The sequence below is a fragment of the Grammomys surdaster genome, unplaced genomic scaffold (genome assembly GCF_004785775.1).
Source record: "Grammomys surdaster isolate TR1022 unplaced genomic scaffold, NIH_TR_1.0 217, whole genome shotgun sequence".
NCBI lineage: Eukaryota > Metazoa > Chordata > Mammalia > Rodentia > Muridae > Grammomys > Grammomys surdaster.
In genome coordinates, this window is record NW_021604662.1 from 1110259 (window position 1) to 1129024 (window position 18766).

Sequence of the window (18766 nt, forward strand, 5' to 3'; positions counted from 1 at the left end):
ACACACACACACACACACACACACACACACACACACACACACACACACACACATTGATGCCATTTCTGAGAGCCAAGTTGATAGCAAAGAGCACCATTCACTACTTATTCATAATCATCTTAGGAGTCAGAACTCAATGTCCTCTTCTTCCTGTGCTTTTGCTAGTGTTGGTCCTTCTGCCACTGACCTCTAAGCAAGCTCCTGCTTAACCTTCAAAGCCTGGATAAAACATCTCCTTAAAATCCTGTGCAGTGCTGGCATACAATTAATATTTCATAGATAGTTGATAGATTTTACTATATGGCCCACGTGATCTTCTACTGGGTGTACGGAAAGAGTTGCCATGATGCTTCTCAGATTAATCTCTGAGAAGCTCATCAGCCAGTAAGACAGGAAACTGCTCAGGAAATAGCTTGTTCAGGGATCTCTACACAGATTTTGAACTTGAAAGACAAAGTGGGACTTCTCAGACTGTGGGGTCAGTTTCCGGAGTCAAGGAGTTACCAGGAAGAGCTTGAATCCAGATCTGGTGGTCAAATTGGGCGGCATGCAATGGCAGCTTCAACTTTCCCATTCTCAAAGTAGCCTTGCCTTGTATATGGTAGAAAAAGCATTAAACCACATTCTTACCAATAAAGACTGAATTTCCGTGTGTGTGTCTGTGTGTCTGTGCATATCTGTGTGTCTCATTGAAGCACAGGTAAAATTCCTGTATTTGTCTTCAGAACACCTTTCATTGGCAAGCACAGGCATGAGACCATGTTGTCTGGGCACACAGAATAAGTGGCAACAATTTTCAGTGCCTCCTAGGGTATATGCAGGTACCACTAGGCTTTTCTTCACTGTATTTCTAAAGGAACACACCCAAACTGGGAATTATATGAACTCAGTTTCTGGCACACTAGGGCTAGCAAAGGAGGGGCTAAGCTAAAATGTTGAGGCTAACTTCCTGGCTGTGCAACAGGAATAGTAACTTGCATGATGATATAACATAAATTTTGGTGACATCACAGGGATGCTAAGACTCAGACACTAGTTCCCTGAAGGTTCTATTGCTTCTGACTAGGGCTTCTGCCTCCCCGATTCACTGTGGAATAGGACTCTCACTCTGTGAGAGGACGAATTAGGTCTGTGTGGGCTACTTGGTCAGCCAAGGAGAATGGCTGCTCACATACCCATCTATAAATTAGTCAGCATGGGACAGGGGATGAAGTATCTTCATCACAGAGTCTAGGTAGGGTACAGATATTAGAGTCCTCCATGAGAACAGAGGCTAGGTGTTTAGTTATTTCATAGCATATGCTTTTAGCAAAGAGTTGTTGATAGGGCATACACTGAATAGCAATTGTTCCCACTGATCTCTAACATAGGCTGGGCCTTCACAATGAGATTCTAATGACTCAAATTTTACCTGCTCACTAAAAAAGAAAAAGGTATAGATCTTTAACAGCTTGCAGTGTTGGCAAAACTTTCAGTAGGCTGATGTGAAATATTAAATTCTGCAATAAAATTTCATGAGGCCACCAAGGAGCACCTCCAGATAATTATATTCATTAATTCAGCATTTCTCTTGTGACTTCAAAATAACTGCTTTTTAAAATGGAATTTGCTTGGCTTCCTGTTAATAATAACATAGCACTTTCCCATAAAAATGTGTGATCAATCAAAACTTGGCCACCTAGTAAAAGGAGCCCTTCCACGGCATGCAGATTTCTTAGGGAAAGACACCCAGAGTGATGGGAATCAAGCACATTTGTTAACCTAACCATGTGAGGATTTAAGAGACCTCTCTGCCAAAGGAATTTCTAAACTCTTTCTGACGACTATGAGATTGAGTTGCTTTTCCTAGTATGACCATTCCCCCATCCCACCCCTCCAATATTCTTGTCCAGGATTATGTGTCTATAATGCTATTAGCCAGAGTCAAGGGCCCAGCAGTGACCAAGGACGATGGCTTTCATTTGTCTGAATGGTAATTTCAGCAAACCAAGACCACCTATCAATGGTGCATGAACCCCTTCCCACAAAATACTGAGAAAAGTGGAGGGATTAGATAGAAAGCATCAGATATACACAGGGCCCTTGATGAACTTACAAACCACCAATTTTGGGGTACAGGCAAGATGGCAATAGTAGACATATCATGGAAAAGCCCTAATATGTTCAATGACTGGGCTGGTTGGTTTTGAGTTGATGAAAACTCTGTCTTTGTAAAAGTGCTACATAACCTCTCATATTTCCTTCAAAATGAGATGTTTGGAAGCAATCAAAACAAACCCATAATCACCATATTCCAAAGAAAAAGCAAATTGTGTGGGTAATCGGAACTAGTGCCATGACAGACAGCTTCACTGCTTGCTATTCTAGATGTGCTAATGAAGAATTGATCTCATACCTTTCTCTTCTGTTCTGTTTGGAAGTGTTTCCGGTCTTTCAGGAGGTATCTTTTTAATTTCATGTTTTCTCTCTGTGGTACCTAGGAGGAAAAAGCTAATTGCAATCAAAAAAATGTTTTCTGTATTTATTTAGTTGACACATCTGCATTTAAATATTTATCAGGTATAGCAAAGGCAATAGATTTCCCCCCCATGAGATGGCTGCTGGTGTTATGCAGATCTTAATTGTTTAGAAACACAGTAGAACTCATTTCTAGTCTATGTCATGAAATTGGCTTACATAGGCAGGTGTCATGGTACATGCCTATAAATTTGGCACTTGGGAGGCCAAGGCAGGATCACTACAAGTTCTAGGCCAACTAGGGATATATACATACGTGTGTGTGTGTGTGTGTGTGTGTGTGTGTGTGTGTGTGTGTGTAGAGAGAGAGAGAGAGACTGTGTCTTTGAAAAGAATTTGCATGTCTATAAATATTTAATTAATAAAAACATCATTACTCTTTTTTTAAATATTTAAATACTGTTTCCTTGGACATTAAAAGTCAAAGATTATAATGAAGTAGGCATGCAGAATGCGTAGAAATAATTTACTCATCAAAACATATAAATAAGGAATCATAATAAGCAAATTATATCTTATAAATAAAAATGGATTTCATAAGAATCTAGACTCCATCTTGTAATAAATGAAGTACATTGCCTGGAAATGTTTGATAAACCTTGCATTGTAAGGTAAGGTCTATATTCCCTTGGCCAGAATGGAGCCACCCTTGCAAATGTTTTGACCAGTAGTTGAAATAATTCCACCCTATTTCCAAGGTTACATTATAAGGCCATCTAGCTTACACTTTACTTGCTGGAATATTGGACATCCATATAAGAGGTCAACTACCTCAGAGAAGCCATGCAAACATACTCTGGCCTTCAGCCCCAGCTAAACCCAGTCTCCCAATCATTCCTGACATAGGTAGCAATGCATGTGAATGAAGCATCTTTCAGGTGGATATACCAACATCAGCTTTCAGCTTTCCAAACCACTGTCTCAGGCCTGATGGAATAGAAACTAACCATTCTGGTCATGCACTATTCACATTCTTAGCCCACAGATCTGTGGCTCTATAAAGATCGTTATTTTATACCACAAAGCTTGGAATGGTTTCTCATATACCAACAATATCTAGAATATAATTTGGAGGAATATGCAGATTTGTTACAGTGGTTTTCCCTAAATCCTGTCTCTGTGTCTGAATTCTTCAAGTATTACATATTTCCCAATACATCACTACATTTCTCCTTTGCTCTTGTGGCCTGCCACTGTTCCCTTACCTGAGGGCCTCGGTCTTTGCTATTGGCCTCAGGCATACAAGAGCACTGGGAACTAGCTAAAGCACAAAACAGTCTAAAGTACTCTCTGATCAACTTGAATGAGTGCCTGACTGCCCACCTAGCTGGCCTCATGGGTGAGTGTTAGGTATTGAAATCAAAATTATGAGGTCCCAAGAGGTCAAAAAAATTAAAATTTTTATTGAATACATACTTCATGTGACAACCTTTAATGACACTATACATTAAACACTGTTTCTGATTTATATCATTTACATATCTGAATTCTTTTGGTAAAAGGAAGCTGATCACGTTGGGAATATGAATATCTGTGTATTTCCTCATTATAAAGCAGTTCTCAATATACTTCAGGATAAAAGAGCAGGAAGACAAAATGCTGCTGTGCTTTACCCAGGAGAGATTCACTGGAAATATGGTAAAATTATTTCAAAAAGAATTTGTCTACCACGTACCATATAGTGTCATTTATGAAGACAATTCTACTATCTCTAAGAATCTGGTCTTACTTACTCTATTCTAGGCTGCCCAATTCTCAAACTGCTCAGTTCGATGCCTTGGGCTCCAACTGATTATTAAGGCCTCTAGAGAAAAGGGTCTTCAGAGAAAAAACACTCGACTAGTCTATTTTAATCTTAGCACAATAAAATATTTATATAGCCAGAGCCACTAGGTGGCAAAATGAAACTGTTCAATGTTAGTGGGAATTGGGGTGGAATAGGAGGTAGACTTAATATCCAATGCCAGGTCAATCTCTGTAAATTTTAATGAATGCCAAATAAATAAGAAGGAAATGTAATCTTAAATAGATTTTTTCCTCTAAATTTGTAGTCCCTTAAAAAACTTTAATTTAAAAAAAAAATCACTTCTTAGTTGGAAGTCAGCCTGAACTTCATAGTGAGTTTTGGGCCATCCAGGGATAGAGTAAGAGGCCCTGTATTTAAAAAAACAAAAACATTTCTTAATAAATGTGTGAAAAAACCCCAAACCGGATCATTTATATATATTCTTATGTGCTGTATATACAATTGTGGATTTTTTAATTCAAAGCAGTCTTAATTTTATCTTAGTTCCTTCTTGTCAAAATTAGTATGTGCATATCCACATATGTTAGTGTATATTCACTGTGCAATGTAACGGGCTTCACTGTGACACGTTCATACATGTATGCCATACAGTTTGTTTTTATATCCTCTCTTGTCCCTTTCCCTCCTCAGTCTGTTAACAAATCACTTAAATAGTCATTCACAAAAGGAATTTCTCTCCACAGTTAAGTGTGACTGGTATAGAGAGGAGTTCCATTGGGGACCCCACCTTGCAGTGACATCATTTCTTCCTATATTTGTTACTCACCCTTAATATCGAAACTCCACAGAATGAGTGAACTAGATTTTGTTTTAAGACTAGAAAATAATCAAGAGGGAAAGTATCTATGGCTAGAAAACCATCTTTTTGTTGGGGGGAAGTGAAATAAGTGTAAATTTTGGCTAACCGCATAGGACAGACAACGAAACCCCAGCAACTCTGTTCATACACAATGATGCAATCCCATGGGAAACCGACCCTCGGGACAATGACCGGGTCTTTGCTCCTCAAAAACAGATTGTTAAAAAAATAAAGACCCAGTTCATTTTATAGTACTTTCTGGCCATTCTCCTTGAGAACCCCAGTTTCTGCACTGTAGCAGAGACAACTTTTCGTGATATGGTATCTTTTGTTTGTTTGTATCTAGGAAAAACAGCAGCCCATTTGAAACCTGCCTGCTGAGACCAAATCACAACCCCCAAGCTGTGGATCCAAAAACCTCAAACTCTAACAAAGAAAATTTGAATTTGTGCAAAAGAAAGCTGAATATTTTGTTTGCTGGACCTGAAAGGTACATTACCTGCCCCTTGTTTGATGACAGGAGCGGATGGAGGTGGTGGTTTCTTGGGTCTCTGAAAAATCAATCAAAATGACACATGAGTCTGTTGGCAAGCTGTAGTATTACACACAGACCACAGACATTGTTTTCTATGTGCAGCATGGACAATTTAGGGAGCATCTCCAAAAAAAATTGAGCAATTCTCTCTCTAGAGACACCAGCTTTCTTTTGGCACCTCTAAATAAACACTGAAGCAAATTCAATCAGCAAAACAAAACTCAGACCAACAAATGAAATGCAGTTTCCCCCTTTCTAAATTTACAACAGCCTTCTAGAAAAGCTCAGTTCAGCAAAAACGGCCTGAAACCAGCAAGCACAACGGTGCCCCTAAGCTGAAGCCACATTTGCAATTAAGATTTAATCGGCTGAATAGCAAGTGGTTCAACAAGAGTGACCATGAAGACTCAAAATCAGATCTGATAGGGTGTATGGAACCTTCAACTAAATGCAGACCAAGAGTCTACTGCAGACTGGCAAGTCGTCCCCCACCCTGGCCCCCGATTTTGCTTCTTTTTATGCTGAGGAAGGTCATTTGTGAGATCTCTCATACAGCAGTTATACCTTACAACATTCAATAAACTGAAATGGATGTGGGGTTTTTCGAAGTGGCCTACTATTTCTTTTTCTATTACACATTGTTACTCCATAGGTGATGGAAGTAGCAGTGCAATCAATAGCATTCATCCTTGAACTGGTTTCAGAGTTTGTGGGCTTTTCTTTGTCATCTAAGATTGACTATAGGAGGGAGATGGACAAAGATGAACTGGCGAAACATTTCAGCAATCAGAGAACACAGCCAGGCACCATCTTGTACTGTGATGCTAAGGGCAAGGGGAGAACCATCCAGTGTGATGTCACTAAGGAAGGATGCAGGGAACTGAGAGGGTGTAGGTGGATGCTTCACATCACCATTGACACTCCTTACTTTCTCAGGCACCATATAGTTGTGGTTCTAAGAAACCTACAAAGACTATCTTCTGGTTTCCAAAAATGCGGTAGTGTGACATTATCACAGGAACCACAAAAGGCAGATGCCTAGCCCCTACTATGGCTTACCTTTCTCTGACACAGTACTAGGCTGCAGAAAGGATGTTTCCAATAAAATCCAGAGAATACAAGACACACAAGAACATGTGTTCTTGTATTTATCTGTTTATGTGTTTTTTTTAATCTGAGGAGGGTCATCATAGCATTCAGGCTCTGGATTCAATAACTTTTCAGCCCGATTCTTCATTAGTTGCTGATTATACCAAATTACTCTGAGTAAGGGCTATAGCATGGTAGGAAAGACAAAGGGTTCCGAAAGCTGATGATCAGTACCAATCTCTATTATTAGATGATGACAAGCAACCTCACCTAGCTCTCCTTTCTCACCAATAAATGGCCATTAATATTATCTTTTAACTTGGGAGGAGACAGTGTTGCAAGGAGAGTTAGTAATCTTTGACTTGAGTAACTCCTGTAGCAACTCTATGAGGAACTGGTATCAATATGCCCATGTTACTGTTGAAATAACTGAGAGAAAGTCATTCCCCAAGGTCACCAAGCTATTCAATGAAGTAAGCTATTAAATAGGGTAGAGAGGACTGCGAGTAAAGCCCAGAGCTGGTTGACCCACAGCACACTGTTAACTATTATGAAGGCCCAGTTTAGGAGAACAGCCATGAGGCAGGCATAATAGCACACACATGGAGATTATCAAAGCACAGGCAACAGTACGATGGTCAGATTGCAAGGAGGAAATAGTTATCAAATTGCAGCTTCAGGATGAGCTCACCTATGCTGTAACACACACAAAATCGTAGAAAGAAGTATGTTTAAAGTGGCAGTTTCTGACTAGCAGGCTTATGTGTGTACACACTTGGGTATGTTTCCTCCTCAGTGTTTCCCTGTACTATATGTATAAGTGCAGACAAATGAGCTTTATTAGAAAAAAAGCAAGCTGCTCTGAGGGCCTCCTGTCCTTGAATACAGGCCCTGCACTGAGTGGGTGTGTTTGTGACTCAGACTCTCCCCATACTCTATTCCCTTTGTCAGCTTTTTCCAGTTCCCTATTAACTCTGTCCTTCTTTCTTCTCTGTCTTGGTATAAACTAGTTTGGGAATGGAGGTATGTTTATCTAATGAAGTTATTACTGAAACCTTGCCATTTAATCTTCCTTTACCTCAGGATCAGAGTTACTGCTTAGTCATGAAACTGACAACACCCTATGGCCTAATTCTTCCCCACCAAGTCCCAGCAATGCCTATTCCCGGATGTCTTTCTCCACCCTTGCTGGTTTGAAATACTCTTTTAATTTTTTAAAACATTTTTAATTTATTTTGTATATATGGTAATGTGTGTGAGCTTGCCCACATATGCCACAGCATGTGTAGAAAGATCAGAGGACAGCTTGTAAAGAGTAGTTTCTCTCCTTCCACTTTATGGATCCTTGGGATCAAACTCAAGTTGTCAGGCTCAGAAGCAAGCACCTTTCCTGGCTGAGCCATCTCTCTGGCCCTAGTTTAAAAGAATCTATAAACAATCTCACAGAAGCCTCTGTAGTAGAAGCTGTTACCCCAGAGACCTTGCCTCAAAATACATGGGAAAAAAAGGTAAAGACAATTACAAACTATCACACTTTCTGTGATTACTGGGCTATGTAAAAACAAAACAAAATCCAAACCCAAACCTCTTGATATTGTGTAAGGTTTGGCCTGTAGCTGATACATGAAATGTGACATGGAAGGAATGGGTGGAAGAAAAAGAAGAGATGAGAAATGAGGGTAAGAGAGGATGGAAATTTTTGTAATAATAGACTGTGTGAAAAGTGGTCCCAGAAAGTATGCCTGTGAGTGTGACAATGGGAGGACACATTTATGACAAGTGTCATGGCCACTGCAGAGGCAATTAGGACACACATTTAAAAGGAAGGTCTAGTTTGTGAGCTGTAAGCTGTCTATACTACACTGGATAGACAACAGCCAGCAGAGGGAGTTTATCTCACCCCCCCCTTCACTTTTGGACTGAGTCCACTTTCTCTGGTTTCAGTAAGTTCAACTGATTATGTCATTTCCCTTTTCCCTTTCCCCCTCCAAACCCTCCCACATCCCCCTCCTTACTCTTTCAAGACCTACACAGCTCTAGACCACCTCCTCAAAACTTGGAAGTACTGCACGTAGAACTACTTTTACATTTTGATATACCAAACTGGGTGACGAGAATGGAAAAAGCAGAGCAGCAAATCCCCAGCAAAAATGTGGTAATAATAAAGAAACTCGGCAGTTGCTGAGTCTCAAAGAAATAGAGATGAGCAGACCCAGAGTCGCTTTTCCTCAAAATGTTCAACTGTGGCTGGATGAAGAAAATGTCACGAGGAACCCACCAGGTTCAGCAGTAGATCCAGGGGTTCTCTGCAGAGTTTAATAGCTGCAGACTAACTAGCCCCTTCAACTCAGGTGAAGATCTAAAGTCCTGCATTTTTAGAGTCAATCATTCCATTTATTCTCTCATCCCTCTCTCCATGGTGAAAGAACAGAGCCCCAGTTCCAAATTCGGGTGGCTTTAGGCTGCTCCACTTCTAGGTAAGAGCTAAAAACAAAGCAGTGGATGTGGGGCCATGAGTTATAGGAGGACCGCCCTCTGCAATGGTGATGATGCTCAGGGGGACTGTGGCAATCAGCTGGTAGCAAAGAGGGTTTAGAAGTCTCACCACTCACCAGTCAGGCATTGAGAATTTATTTTTTAAAAAACCAACAAGAAAATGCCAGTAACAACAATCAAACCCAGAGAGCCAACATTTCCTGATTTGTACTAGAGTCTAAAGCCTTCTGTGACCTCATGTATTTAGGGCACATATATCTAAGTATGTGTATGTTCATCTCTGACTGCGTATGCTTCAAACGGAAATAACCTGTCATGTTTCAAAGGCCAAACCAGCTATATTTGATTATTACCATTACAGTACCAGGAAGGAAACATATCTAAATATTCCAGAGTACGGATGGCAGGAAGGCAAACTGCTTCCTGCTGAAGGATTACAAAACTGACTCTGCCCCTTGTTTGACAAGACTTGCCTGTTCCAACCCAAGGAACTCGTCATGTGGCTCAACTGCTTTTTCCTGGCAGGAACTGTAATCTGCGGCTTTGCTTTATGAACCAGTTTGTAGCTCCTCCTGTCCAAACCACTGAGATATGCTTTGTTAAAAATAATCTGAGGACAGACTCTGATGGCTAATTAGATATAAAGAGATGGCTTCGCCAGTTTGATGTTGCCATAGAACACCTAAATCTGAGTAATTTATAAAGAAAAGAAATGTGTTTGGATTCTTCATTTTGAAAGTCCAATAATGTGGTGTTAGCTTCTGATTGGCTTATAATAAGGGTTTTCTACTACTTCAACTCATGCTAGCAAGTGGGAGGGGCAGAGTGTACAGGTAGAAGCAACACACATACAAGAAAACCTGAAGTATGGTACCAGGGTTGCAACCTATTTTCATGAAAACTAATTCAGTCTCAAGAAAATTAACCAGGTCTCTTCAAGAATATACTAACTGGGGGGAACTGGGAGGAGTGGAGAGAGTTAACTGTGGTTGGGAAGTAATGCATGATAGAACTAATCAAGTCATGAAGGTGATACCCCATGACCTATCTCTTTTTGTTGTTTTCAGAGGTAGGAAATGAACATAGCACTTTGCATATGCTAAGCAAGCACTCTACCACTGAGCTATAGTCTAAGCATTCCTTAAAGATTCAGTTCATCTCAATACCTTACATGAATTTGGACAGGGCTCAAGCCTATTTGAATCCTAATGCAGAATCAGGATTTGGTTAGGGTAACAGGTAAGCAAAGTGGTAGCTCAGATTGTTAGCAACTTTGGACCTTAGAAAACATCTGCATCTCCATGCATCACGCTAAGCTGAGAGACTAGAAGGGATACAGATGCATTTTACCAGACCAGGGCACCCATCACAATTGTAGCGAAAGATGGGAGGTTCTGCTGTACCACCATATCTGGAGGACCCACTACACTTTGAAAGCACAGAGCTGGGACAATGATCTGAGTGATAATAATGTCTATAACTGCTCCTCTCCACCTCCAGAGTTCAAACAACTAGCTGCACTGTCATCTGCACAGGAGATCCCAGGGAACCATGATATAACTTCCTCTTGGGAGAATCTCTTGCTGGTTTCTTATCTCAGTCTCTAGCCTCATGGTATCCATCTATCTGTAGTCTGTCTCATGGTTGGGTCAATCCAAATGGATGGCCTATTAGGGTCATCTAGGCTCTGGAATAGAGCTTCCTCACAATAGGTTATCTCAGCACACCCCTTCATTCTATCCAGCACACCCTGGAAGTAAGAACTTAATTATATATCCAGATCCCATGTCTAGTAGAAGGACCCTGGCATTCCTTTGTCTAGAAGTGGAATGTGACAGGAGCCAGCTTTATACATCCTCTCTCCTTTCTTCCTTTTTTTTTTTATACTAGTACAAAAGGGAACAATGAACAGGAAAGAAAGCGCAGAAGAAAAAGCAGGCACATCTGACACAAGACCAAAACACAACAAGATCCTATTTATCTGCCAATTTTATATCATACATACTATAGTCATGATGAAGGAGAAGCTTGGGGTACCAGCTCAAAGAAGTTCCATCTGGGAAATAAAATGTCAGCCCTATAGATAAGGATATGACAAATGAGATGTTCAACTGGGAGACAATAGGATGTAAATACTGCCAGAGAACGAAGAGGTGATACCATCAGGGTGGCCTAGGGAAAGTCGACTGAGGCTATATCAACAGGCCAAACCTGGGTGATATAAACAGCTTGAAAAGCTCAATTCCAGTGTATGAGACCACCCAGAAAAACTAAATACACGAGATAGATATGTTGTAAAGGGATTATTTTCCTAAAACTGGTTATTTGGGGGATTTTTAAAAAAATTATTGCCACATTTAGAACTTAGAAAAATTATAGGAGATCTCTGAGGGCTAATGGACATGCCTAGAAATGAGAAAAAAATACTGGCTAAGGACAAATTTATAAACTGGGTTGTGATTATATGGGAGCTCCTAAGAACTTGGTAAAGAGAAAAGTAGTCAGAAGTAATGCTATAAAACTCATCTGTGGTGGATTAAGCATCATGGAAACTCCTTTTGTATTAAACTTTGAAATCTGCAAAGTTGCCTGATCTAGAACAAATTTATGAGGATGTACAGGCACAGAGAATGTGGGAAATCAAAGGATAATATCAGAGTGCCTAGAGGTTGGTATGAATAGGAAGGATCTGGTCAGTGGTTACTTTAAAAGATCTATTCATTCACTCATTCATTTATTTGTTCATTCATTCATTCATTCATTCATTCATTCATTCATTCATTCTCTGCCTGCCTGTCTGTCTGTGTGTCTGCCTGTTTCTCCCCTAGCCCCTCACACAAGTGCACACACTTGTTCAGTCACATGGCGGTCAGAGGAGGTCATTAGGTGCCTGCTTGCATTGCTCTCCACCTATTCCCTTTGAGATAGAGTCTCATGTTTCCTTGGATAGGTTGGAAGCCAGAAACCTCTGTTCCTCTCAGAATTTGAGTTGCAGGCATGTGAAAGATGGCTTAATTTTGTCTGTTTGTTGAGACATGGTTTTATGTATCCTAAGCTGAGTTCAAACTCAATATGTAGCCACAGATGAACTTCTGATCCTCCTGCCTCTATCTCCTGAGTGCTGGGATTTTAGGTGTGCAATACCTCACCCAGACTATGTAGTGTTGAGGATCAAACTTAGGACTCTGCATTCTGGACAAGCACTATGCCAATTGAACTGCAATCCCAGACCCTGGTCAGTGGTAAATGTGGAAAGAAAAAAAAAACCGAGCTGTCGAAGCCAAAAGAACAGTGATCTTGCAACAATTGGGTTTAGCTGAACTCAGCATATGGCTCCCTTGGCAAACCTTCTCTTTCCATGTGTGAAGAGGGCCTCAAGCCATACCTGCCTGGCTTTTTCCAAGAAAAGCTCACTCGTCCCACATGGGCTCTTTGCCTTCCCAGAGAGAGCTGGAGGAGGAGGAGGAGGAGGAGGAGGAGGAGGAAGAAGAGGTGTGGTCGTGGTTGTTGTTGTGAAACCTGGATCCTAAGAAATTAGACCCACAGTGGTGGGGGAAAATGCCCAGGGCAGGCAGACCTTTGTCTTCAAGACTAGCTAGCACTTCTCAGTTCCTGTTGCCATTAGTAAGCTGGCAACCTGCTGCCTGTGTAAGCTTGGGAGTAGGCAAAGTGAGGCTGAGTCACAGTGGCAGAGACAGACATCTTCAGGGAAGGTTTCTAAGTCCCTGTGGCTGAAAAGCAAATGTTTCACTGTGGTATATTCACTAGGGAAATCCTTGGGGGAACCTTAGAAGTGTCCATTTGGGACATTGCACCAACTTCAAAGAGCCTATTCAGGGAACATGCACTAGAATGACCCCTACAGCTTCTGGTGATCTGCCTTCTTCTCTTAGAAGGTACACAGCCTGAGATGTTCCTAAAACACAACCCTTCAAAGGACAATCTTTCCAAAGATTGATCATAACCTTTGTCTCTTTCTAATGACATCAGGATGCTGTTCTAGCTATTCCAGAAATCAGTCCTAGCTCCCTGTTACACTTCACTAACAATGGCAGTGCATACACCTTGCTTCATTAGAGCTCTTGGAATATTTCATCTTTCCATCCTGATGTTCAATTGTACTGTCAAGGCTCAAAATAAACAGTGATTGCATCTAGGCTCTCTCCTAAATAGCTTACATAATTGCTTTAAAATATGCACCACGAGATCAATGAGCGTTCTCTCCTGGAGTACCTTGAGGAAAAGCCACAGAATGCTTGTCATGCTGGAGAAAGAATCTGCTGAACGTTTTCAGGAAGAAAGTCCACCAGGAATTGCAAAAGGCCTGATGGTGACTCTCTTGAGTCCATATCCTGGCAGAAAAGATGCCAGACTCAAAAGCATGCCCTGGTGATTCCTGCTGAGTCAAGAAGGCTGCTGTAGAAGACTTCCTTCTGCCTATCCTGATCATTGCAGACTCTCCTCTTTTGGGGGTGAATGACTAACTCCAGTCACTGGTGAGACAAGATGACATCTGCTGAAATTGGTGACAGAATGTCTCAGACACCATAATCCACACAGCATTTTCATGTTAATAATTCTAATCATCTTTATACTGTCAATTCAGCAAGTGGCATCTCCTGGCCTGACCATATTGTCATCAACTCACTAGTATTCTACATGCAGCAATAAAGGCTGGAATAGCAATGGGTGCAAAGCTACCCCATTGGTTTTGTAAGCCAGGGGGGATAAAAAGGGATTTTCTACTTTGAAATTTCAAAAACCCAAATGTCACATTAGACAATACCTTTTCAGCTATCTGAAAATTACTTTTCAGTTAGCTGACAGGTATGACTATTTTATCCCTAAAACCGAGTTTTCTGCTTCTGAGGATGAAGTCTAAAAAAGAGATGATAGCTGCTTGTCTGAGGTTGCAGAGATGCCCATGGGGCTCTACAAAATATGCACGCCTCAACAAGGAGGTCGCACCATGTCCTCTCAGCACTAACAACTTCACTCTCCTGTGGAAGTTACTTCCCTTAATATCTTATGTAACAAAGAGCTTCTAGAACAGTACACTATAGATAGAGTTTGTCTTCTATGAGTGAATTCATGGTCCCAGCAAATAAGAGCAAGAATTTAAAGGCAGAGAACCATAACAGAGCCAACTGTGAGTTTTCTCCATTTGTCAGAAAAAAAAATGGTCTAGTATTTATCTTCAAAATCATGTTCCTGTCACCATAAAAATGACAACTATATGAAGGAAGGCATATGTTGCTTGGCTACAGTTAGTGATTTCATGATGTAAATACACAACAACCATTTCAAACCTGTGTTTGAGTGGTTACATGATCCCCTATGGACACAAAAATCCACTGGTACTATGGTCCTTTATATAATGGGATACTGCTTATACATAACCTAAGTTTCTCTTACTATTTACTTTAAAGTCACATTTATATTACTTACAAGTGTCTGTTACATGGTATTGTTAGGGAATAATTCTTTAAGTTTGGGTATGTTCAGCACAGACCAATTTTTAAAACCTTTCCAGTCTATGGTTGGTTCAACTATGGATTTGAGGTTCTGTGGATACTTCAAAACATCATATTACAATGGTCAATACCTGCAATTTGGTCTTTCATTTTCCTTGGGAAAAAAAAGCAAATCCTACAGCCTCAGTTTGAACTAATGACATAATAAAACCTAGCAGACTGGCCAAAGGAGGAGACTCACAACAAAGGATTTTCCAGACTCAAAGATGCGTGAAGCAGGGTACCACAAAATACGGAGATTGAGCCATGTTCCACTCACTGAGGCCCAGCCACAGAGAGAATCCTTCAGAAAGCCTCGCAGGCCAGCCTTGCTGCCCGACTCTGAGTCAACAAAGACAGCAACTGTATGCTTCATTTTTATTTATCTACCATGAAGGGCAGCCCAGGGAAAGTTTCCAAAAATACTGAGAGAATGACTGAAAACTCAAACACAATTGTCAGGCAACAGATCCAGGAAAAAACATGAGAAATAGCATGTAGAGTGTGTGAGTCTTGGTTATCTCTAATAAATACATTTTACATGTCACTGGGTATAATTCTTAGCCTCATTTAGGTTCCCAGGGAAATTAACTAAGATATCAAGATACTGAGTTGATTTGGTCAGCTAAAGCAAAAAAAAAAAAAAAAAGTTACTATTTTAGCATTACATCATAGTTGTGGCTAGTTTCCCCCTACCCTTACAGATAGTAATTATAGCTTCTAGAACGGTTAATATGTACAGGACAATTAACTCTACTAGATACACGTTGAGGCTACTCTGAATATTATGCCCTTAGATCATCAAATGAGTTTGAAATCCCAAGGCCATGCTTTTAATGCATTTTAATAGCTTGCTTTCTTTGACTGTTTAAGTGAGGAATATGTTGTAGTCTATATAAGTCAATCCCTCTTGGTATTTGAACCAGAGCTCTGGAGAGTCTAAATCGTGCTACTGCAAGCTTTTTTGGAAACTGGATGCTCAAAATGTGATAGATGGACCAGCAGTGTCAATATTACCTGGGAATCTGTTAGAGATGCTAGAACAATAGTACCCTTTTAAATAAATACATCAACTAATCTAAATGGCATAGATACCATTAACTGGTGGTGTGAAAAATTATTAGCATTGTAGCTATCCTTCCCGTATATCAGCTCAGGAATGGTGATGTATCAAACTTAGTGTGATGGTTAATATTATCAACTTGATGAGGTCTAGAATCATTTAGGAGAAAAACCTCTAAGCATGTCTATTAAGGAGTTTCCCTTTGGTTCTTGGCATGGTTCCCTATGGCCAGCTGTTGCTATGATGGACTGTAATCTCCAACTGTGAGTCAAAATAAACCCTGTCTTTTATAAATTGTACCTGTCAAATACTTTGTTACAACAACCAGAAAAGTGAATAATACAGTTAGGTTTAGCCTGGTCCAAGAACAGAACCCTCCCTGGATCTGAAGAGGTCCCAGGCCATAAATCAGGCAAAAGCTTCAGTAAAAGGCTGTGAGGTACAGAAGAGGATGAGTAAATGAGATCAAACAGCTGTCCCTTCATACTGTAAAGAACTTTCAGTCCACACCATTTTTTGTTATATCGTTAGCAGAAAACAATACACAAAGAATAAGGCAAACAGAATGGGTCATCTTAACAACATCCATCATCAAACCAGTTCCCCCCAAGAAAGAGACAACCTGGGTGAGATGTATAAATATGCATTTAAGTATATGTATACACATATGCAAATATAGTATAAAATTAGCAGGCTGTGCTCTCCATTCTTAGTCTCAAAATATAACTTTCAGCAACTTTAAATATTGTCTACTTCAGCACCCCCCGGGACTACGCTATATAAAACAGGAGGTATTTTCTTACTATGTAGAACATTCAGGGTTCTGAGAGCTTTCCTGGGAATTTCAATGTGCCAGGTACTGCATGAAGTACTCTCTCTATATATTAAACTCTGGATAGCATTCACCAGCTGGTGTGATGAGCTTGTCCTATGGCAGCCAGGGGCTCAGAACCCAAGCCCATTAAACATTTAAATGTCATTGCTCCTTTATTTTATACCAAAAGAGCTCTACTTCCCAAATCTCATCATGGAAGCCACAATTCTGACAGAAAGGGAGACATGGAGATCAAAGCTAGGAAGACTTACATTCCCTTCCTTGTCAAAGTCCGGTGGGAGTAACTTCACAAAGTTGTCAGGAAACACTCCTCGTCTGCCATTGAGCTCTCCTTCCCACCAGCCTACATCGATGCAGTCCTACAAACAGTACAAATGGAAGTAAGACACGGGCAACAGAAAGGTATGCTATCCTGTTGTGGAAGAATAGAAGCTCTTTTTCCTTTCTTTCTTTTCTTTGTGGTCCTGGGATGGAACCCAGGGACCTAATATGTACTAGGCAAATGTTCTACCTTTCAGGTACATTCCCAGCCCATGGAACCCATTCTTTCAGGATGCTATCAATGTGACAATTTACTAATTTAGCAAGGAGTTCAAAGTCAGGAGGGATAATGCATGCTATGCACTAGGATTCAAACTCAGCTGGGATTTCAGATGCCCTGAATCTTGTCCTCCTTTTGTTTGGTTTTAACTTCATTTTGTTTGTTTTTGGAGACTGAGTCTCATGTAATTCACACAGGCCTTGAATTATTGATCCTCTTGACTCCACCGCATGAGTGCCAGGATCTCAGGTGTGTATAAGCCACCATGTCCAGCTTAAAGTTGCCTTTTTTTATTTCCTTAAAGATGAGAGAATATGCATTTTTTATTTCAATTTTACTGAAACAACAGTATTTCATTAATTGCAAAGGTGGCTTAGAAAACACCACATGCACAAACATCCTCTTTGATAGATTGCCACAATGCTTGTCAAACTTAAAAAGGGCTTTGTGACAGCCACCAAGAATAAGAAGAAAAATGTTACATTTTACTTGAGTTCGTTAGCATACAGATCTCCTTCACCGTCTTTTGTTATCAAGTAGACACAGATGTGTCCATAACCTATTCACTATAACCTAGTCATTCATTTAGATCGCTTTGAATATTTTCTAATCCATCCACCCATTAAATGCTTCTTCAATAGCTATTTTGTGCTGTACACTGCACCAGTGGCTGTGTAGAGGGCACTGAGCAAGACTTGTAAGAACTTCACCTTTTCCAGGCTTCTACCTTGAAACCCCTAGGTATGCAACCTCAGGCCACAGAACCACTCCCCCATTGTTTCTTCTTTCCAAATCATTGGAAGTAAACCCCTCTAGATCCTTTGAGTACAATACCCATTCTGTGATCTAAACCAAGACTCAGCCTACAGCAAAGTCCCCCTATTGCTTCCCAGTGCATGTACAGCATACACACCACTGTCAAATAAGTATGATACCCTTGAAATAAAATAAACTGCTAATGTCTAGCTGAAAACAAAGTAAGTGAACACTTTTCAGAAAGTGCTGGCAACACAGACCTTTAAGAGTTATACTCAAAGTAAGACAATGGTCAAGAAAGAGAGAATCCTGCTCAGGGGCTGTGAAGATACTCCATCATCCTCTAAAACAGGAATAGAGACAAGGACAGGAGGGACCAAGAACCAGAGTGCCGTGGATTTGTGCTTCACATGTGTCTTGTTAGAGTGAACATTCCAACAAGGCAGGCTATACATCATGGTTTTTTTTTTTCAGCTTTAGGCTCCTCAGCCTCTTGCACAATGGTGCCCCCATGATGACTATGCACTTTGATAAAGACTCTAACTCAGATGTGTAATCTCTTGCAGTCTGATGTTTAGATTATCCAGACAATTTAGCCTAACCCCACCACAGGTGAAATCATCATCTTCCCTCCCTTGTGATACTGGTCTCAAGGGAAAAGTGGCCCTTTAGAAGACAATGCAAATTTTGGAGATCATCTTGACCTGACCAACACCATAGAACAGAGATACAAGAAGCACCAAGTTTAGATTTACTCAAAGCAAAACAAGGGTTCAAAACACTTCCAACAAGAGAGAATGCTGATCTTTCTGGAA

General features: G+C 40.5%; 1 protein-coding gene across 3 annotated transcripts in view; it reads right to left on the reverse strand.

The window, feature by feature from the left end:
* Sh3kbp1 (SH3 domain containing kinase binding protein 1) overlaps nt 1-18766 on the reverse strand; it is a 330974-nt gene that overhangs the window by 52785 nt on the left and 259423 nt on the right. For all 3 annotated transcript variants that reach the window (XM_028772689.1, XM_028772690.1, XM_028772691.1), the window contains 3 exons: nt 16906-17013; nt 5623-5674; nt 2396-2476 (listed from right to left, as the gene is read on the reverse strand). In XM_028772689.1, the coding sequence (XP_028628522.1) occupies nt 2396-2476; nt 5623-5674; nt 16906-17013 (241 nt within the window). The remainder of the gene's footprint in view (nt 1-2395; nt 2477-5622; nt 5675-16905; nt 17014-18766) is intronic.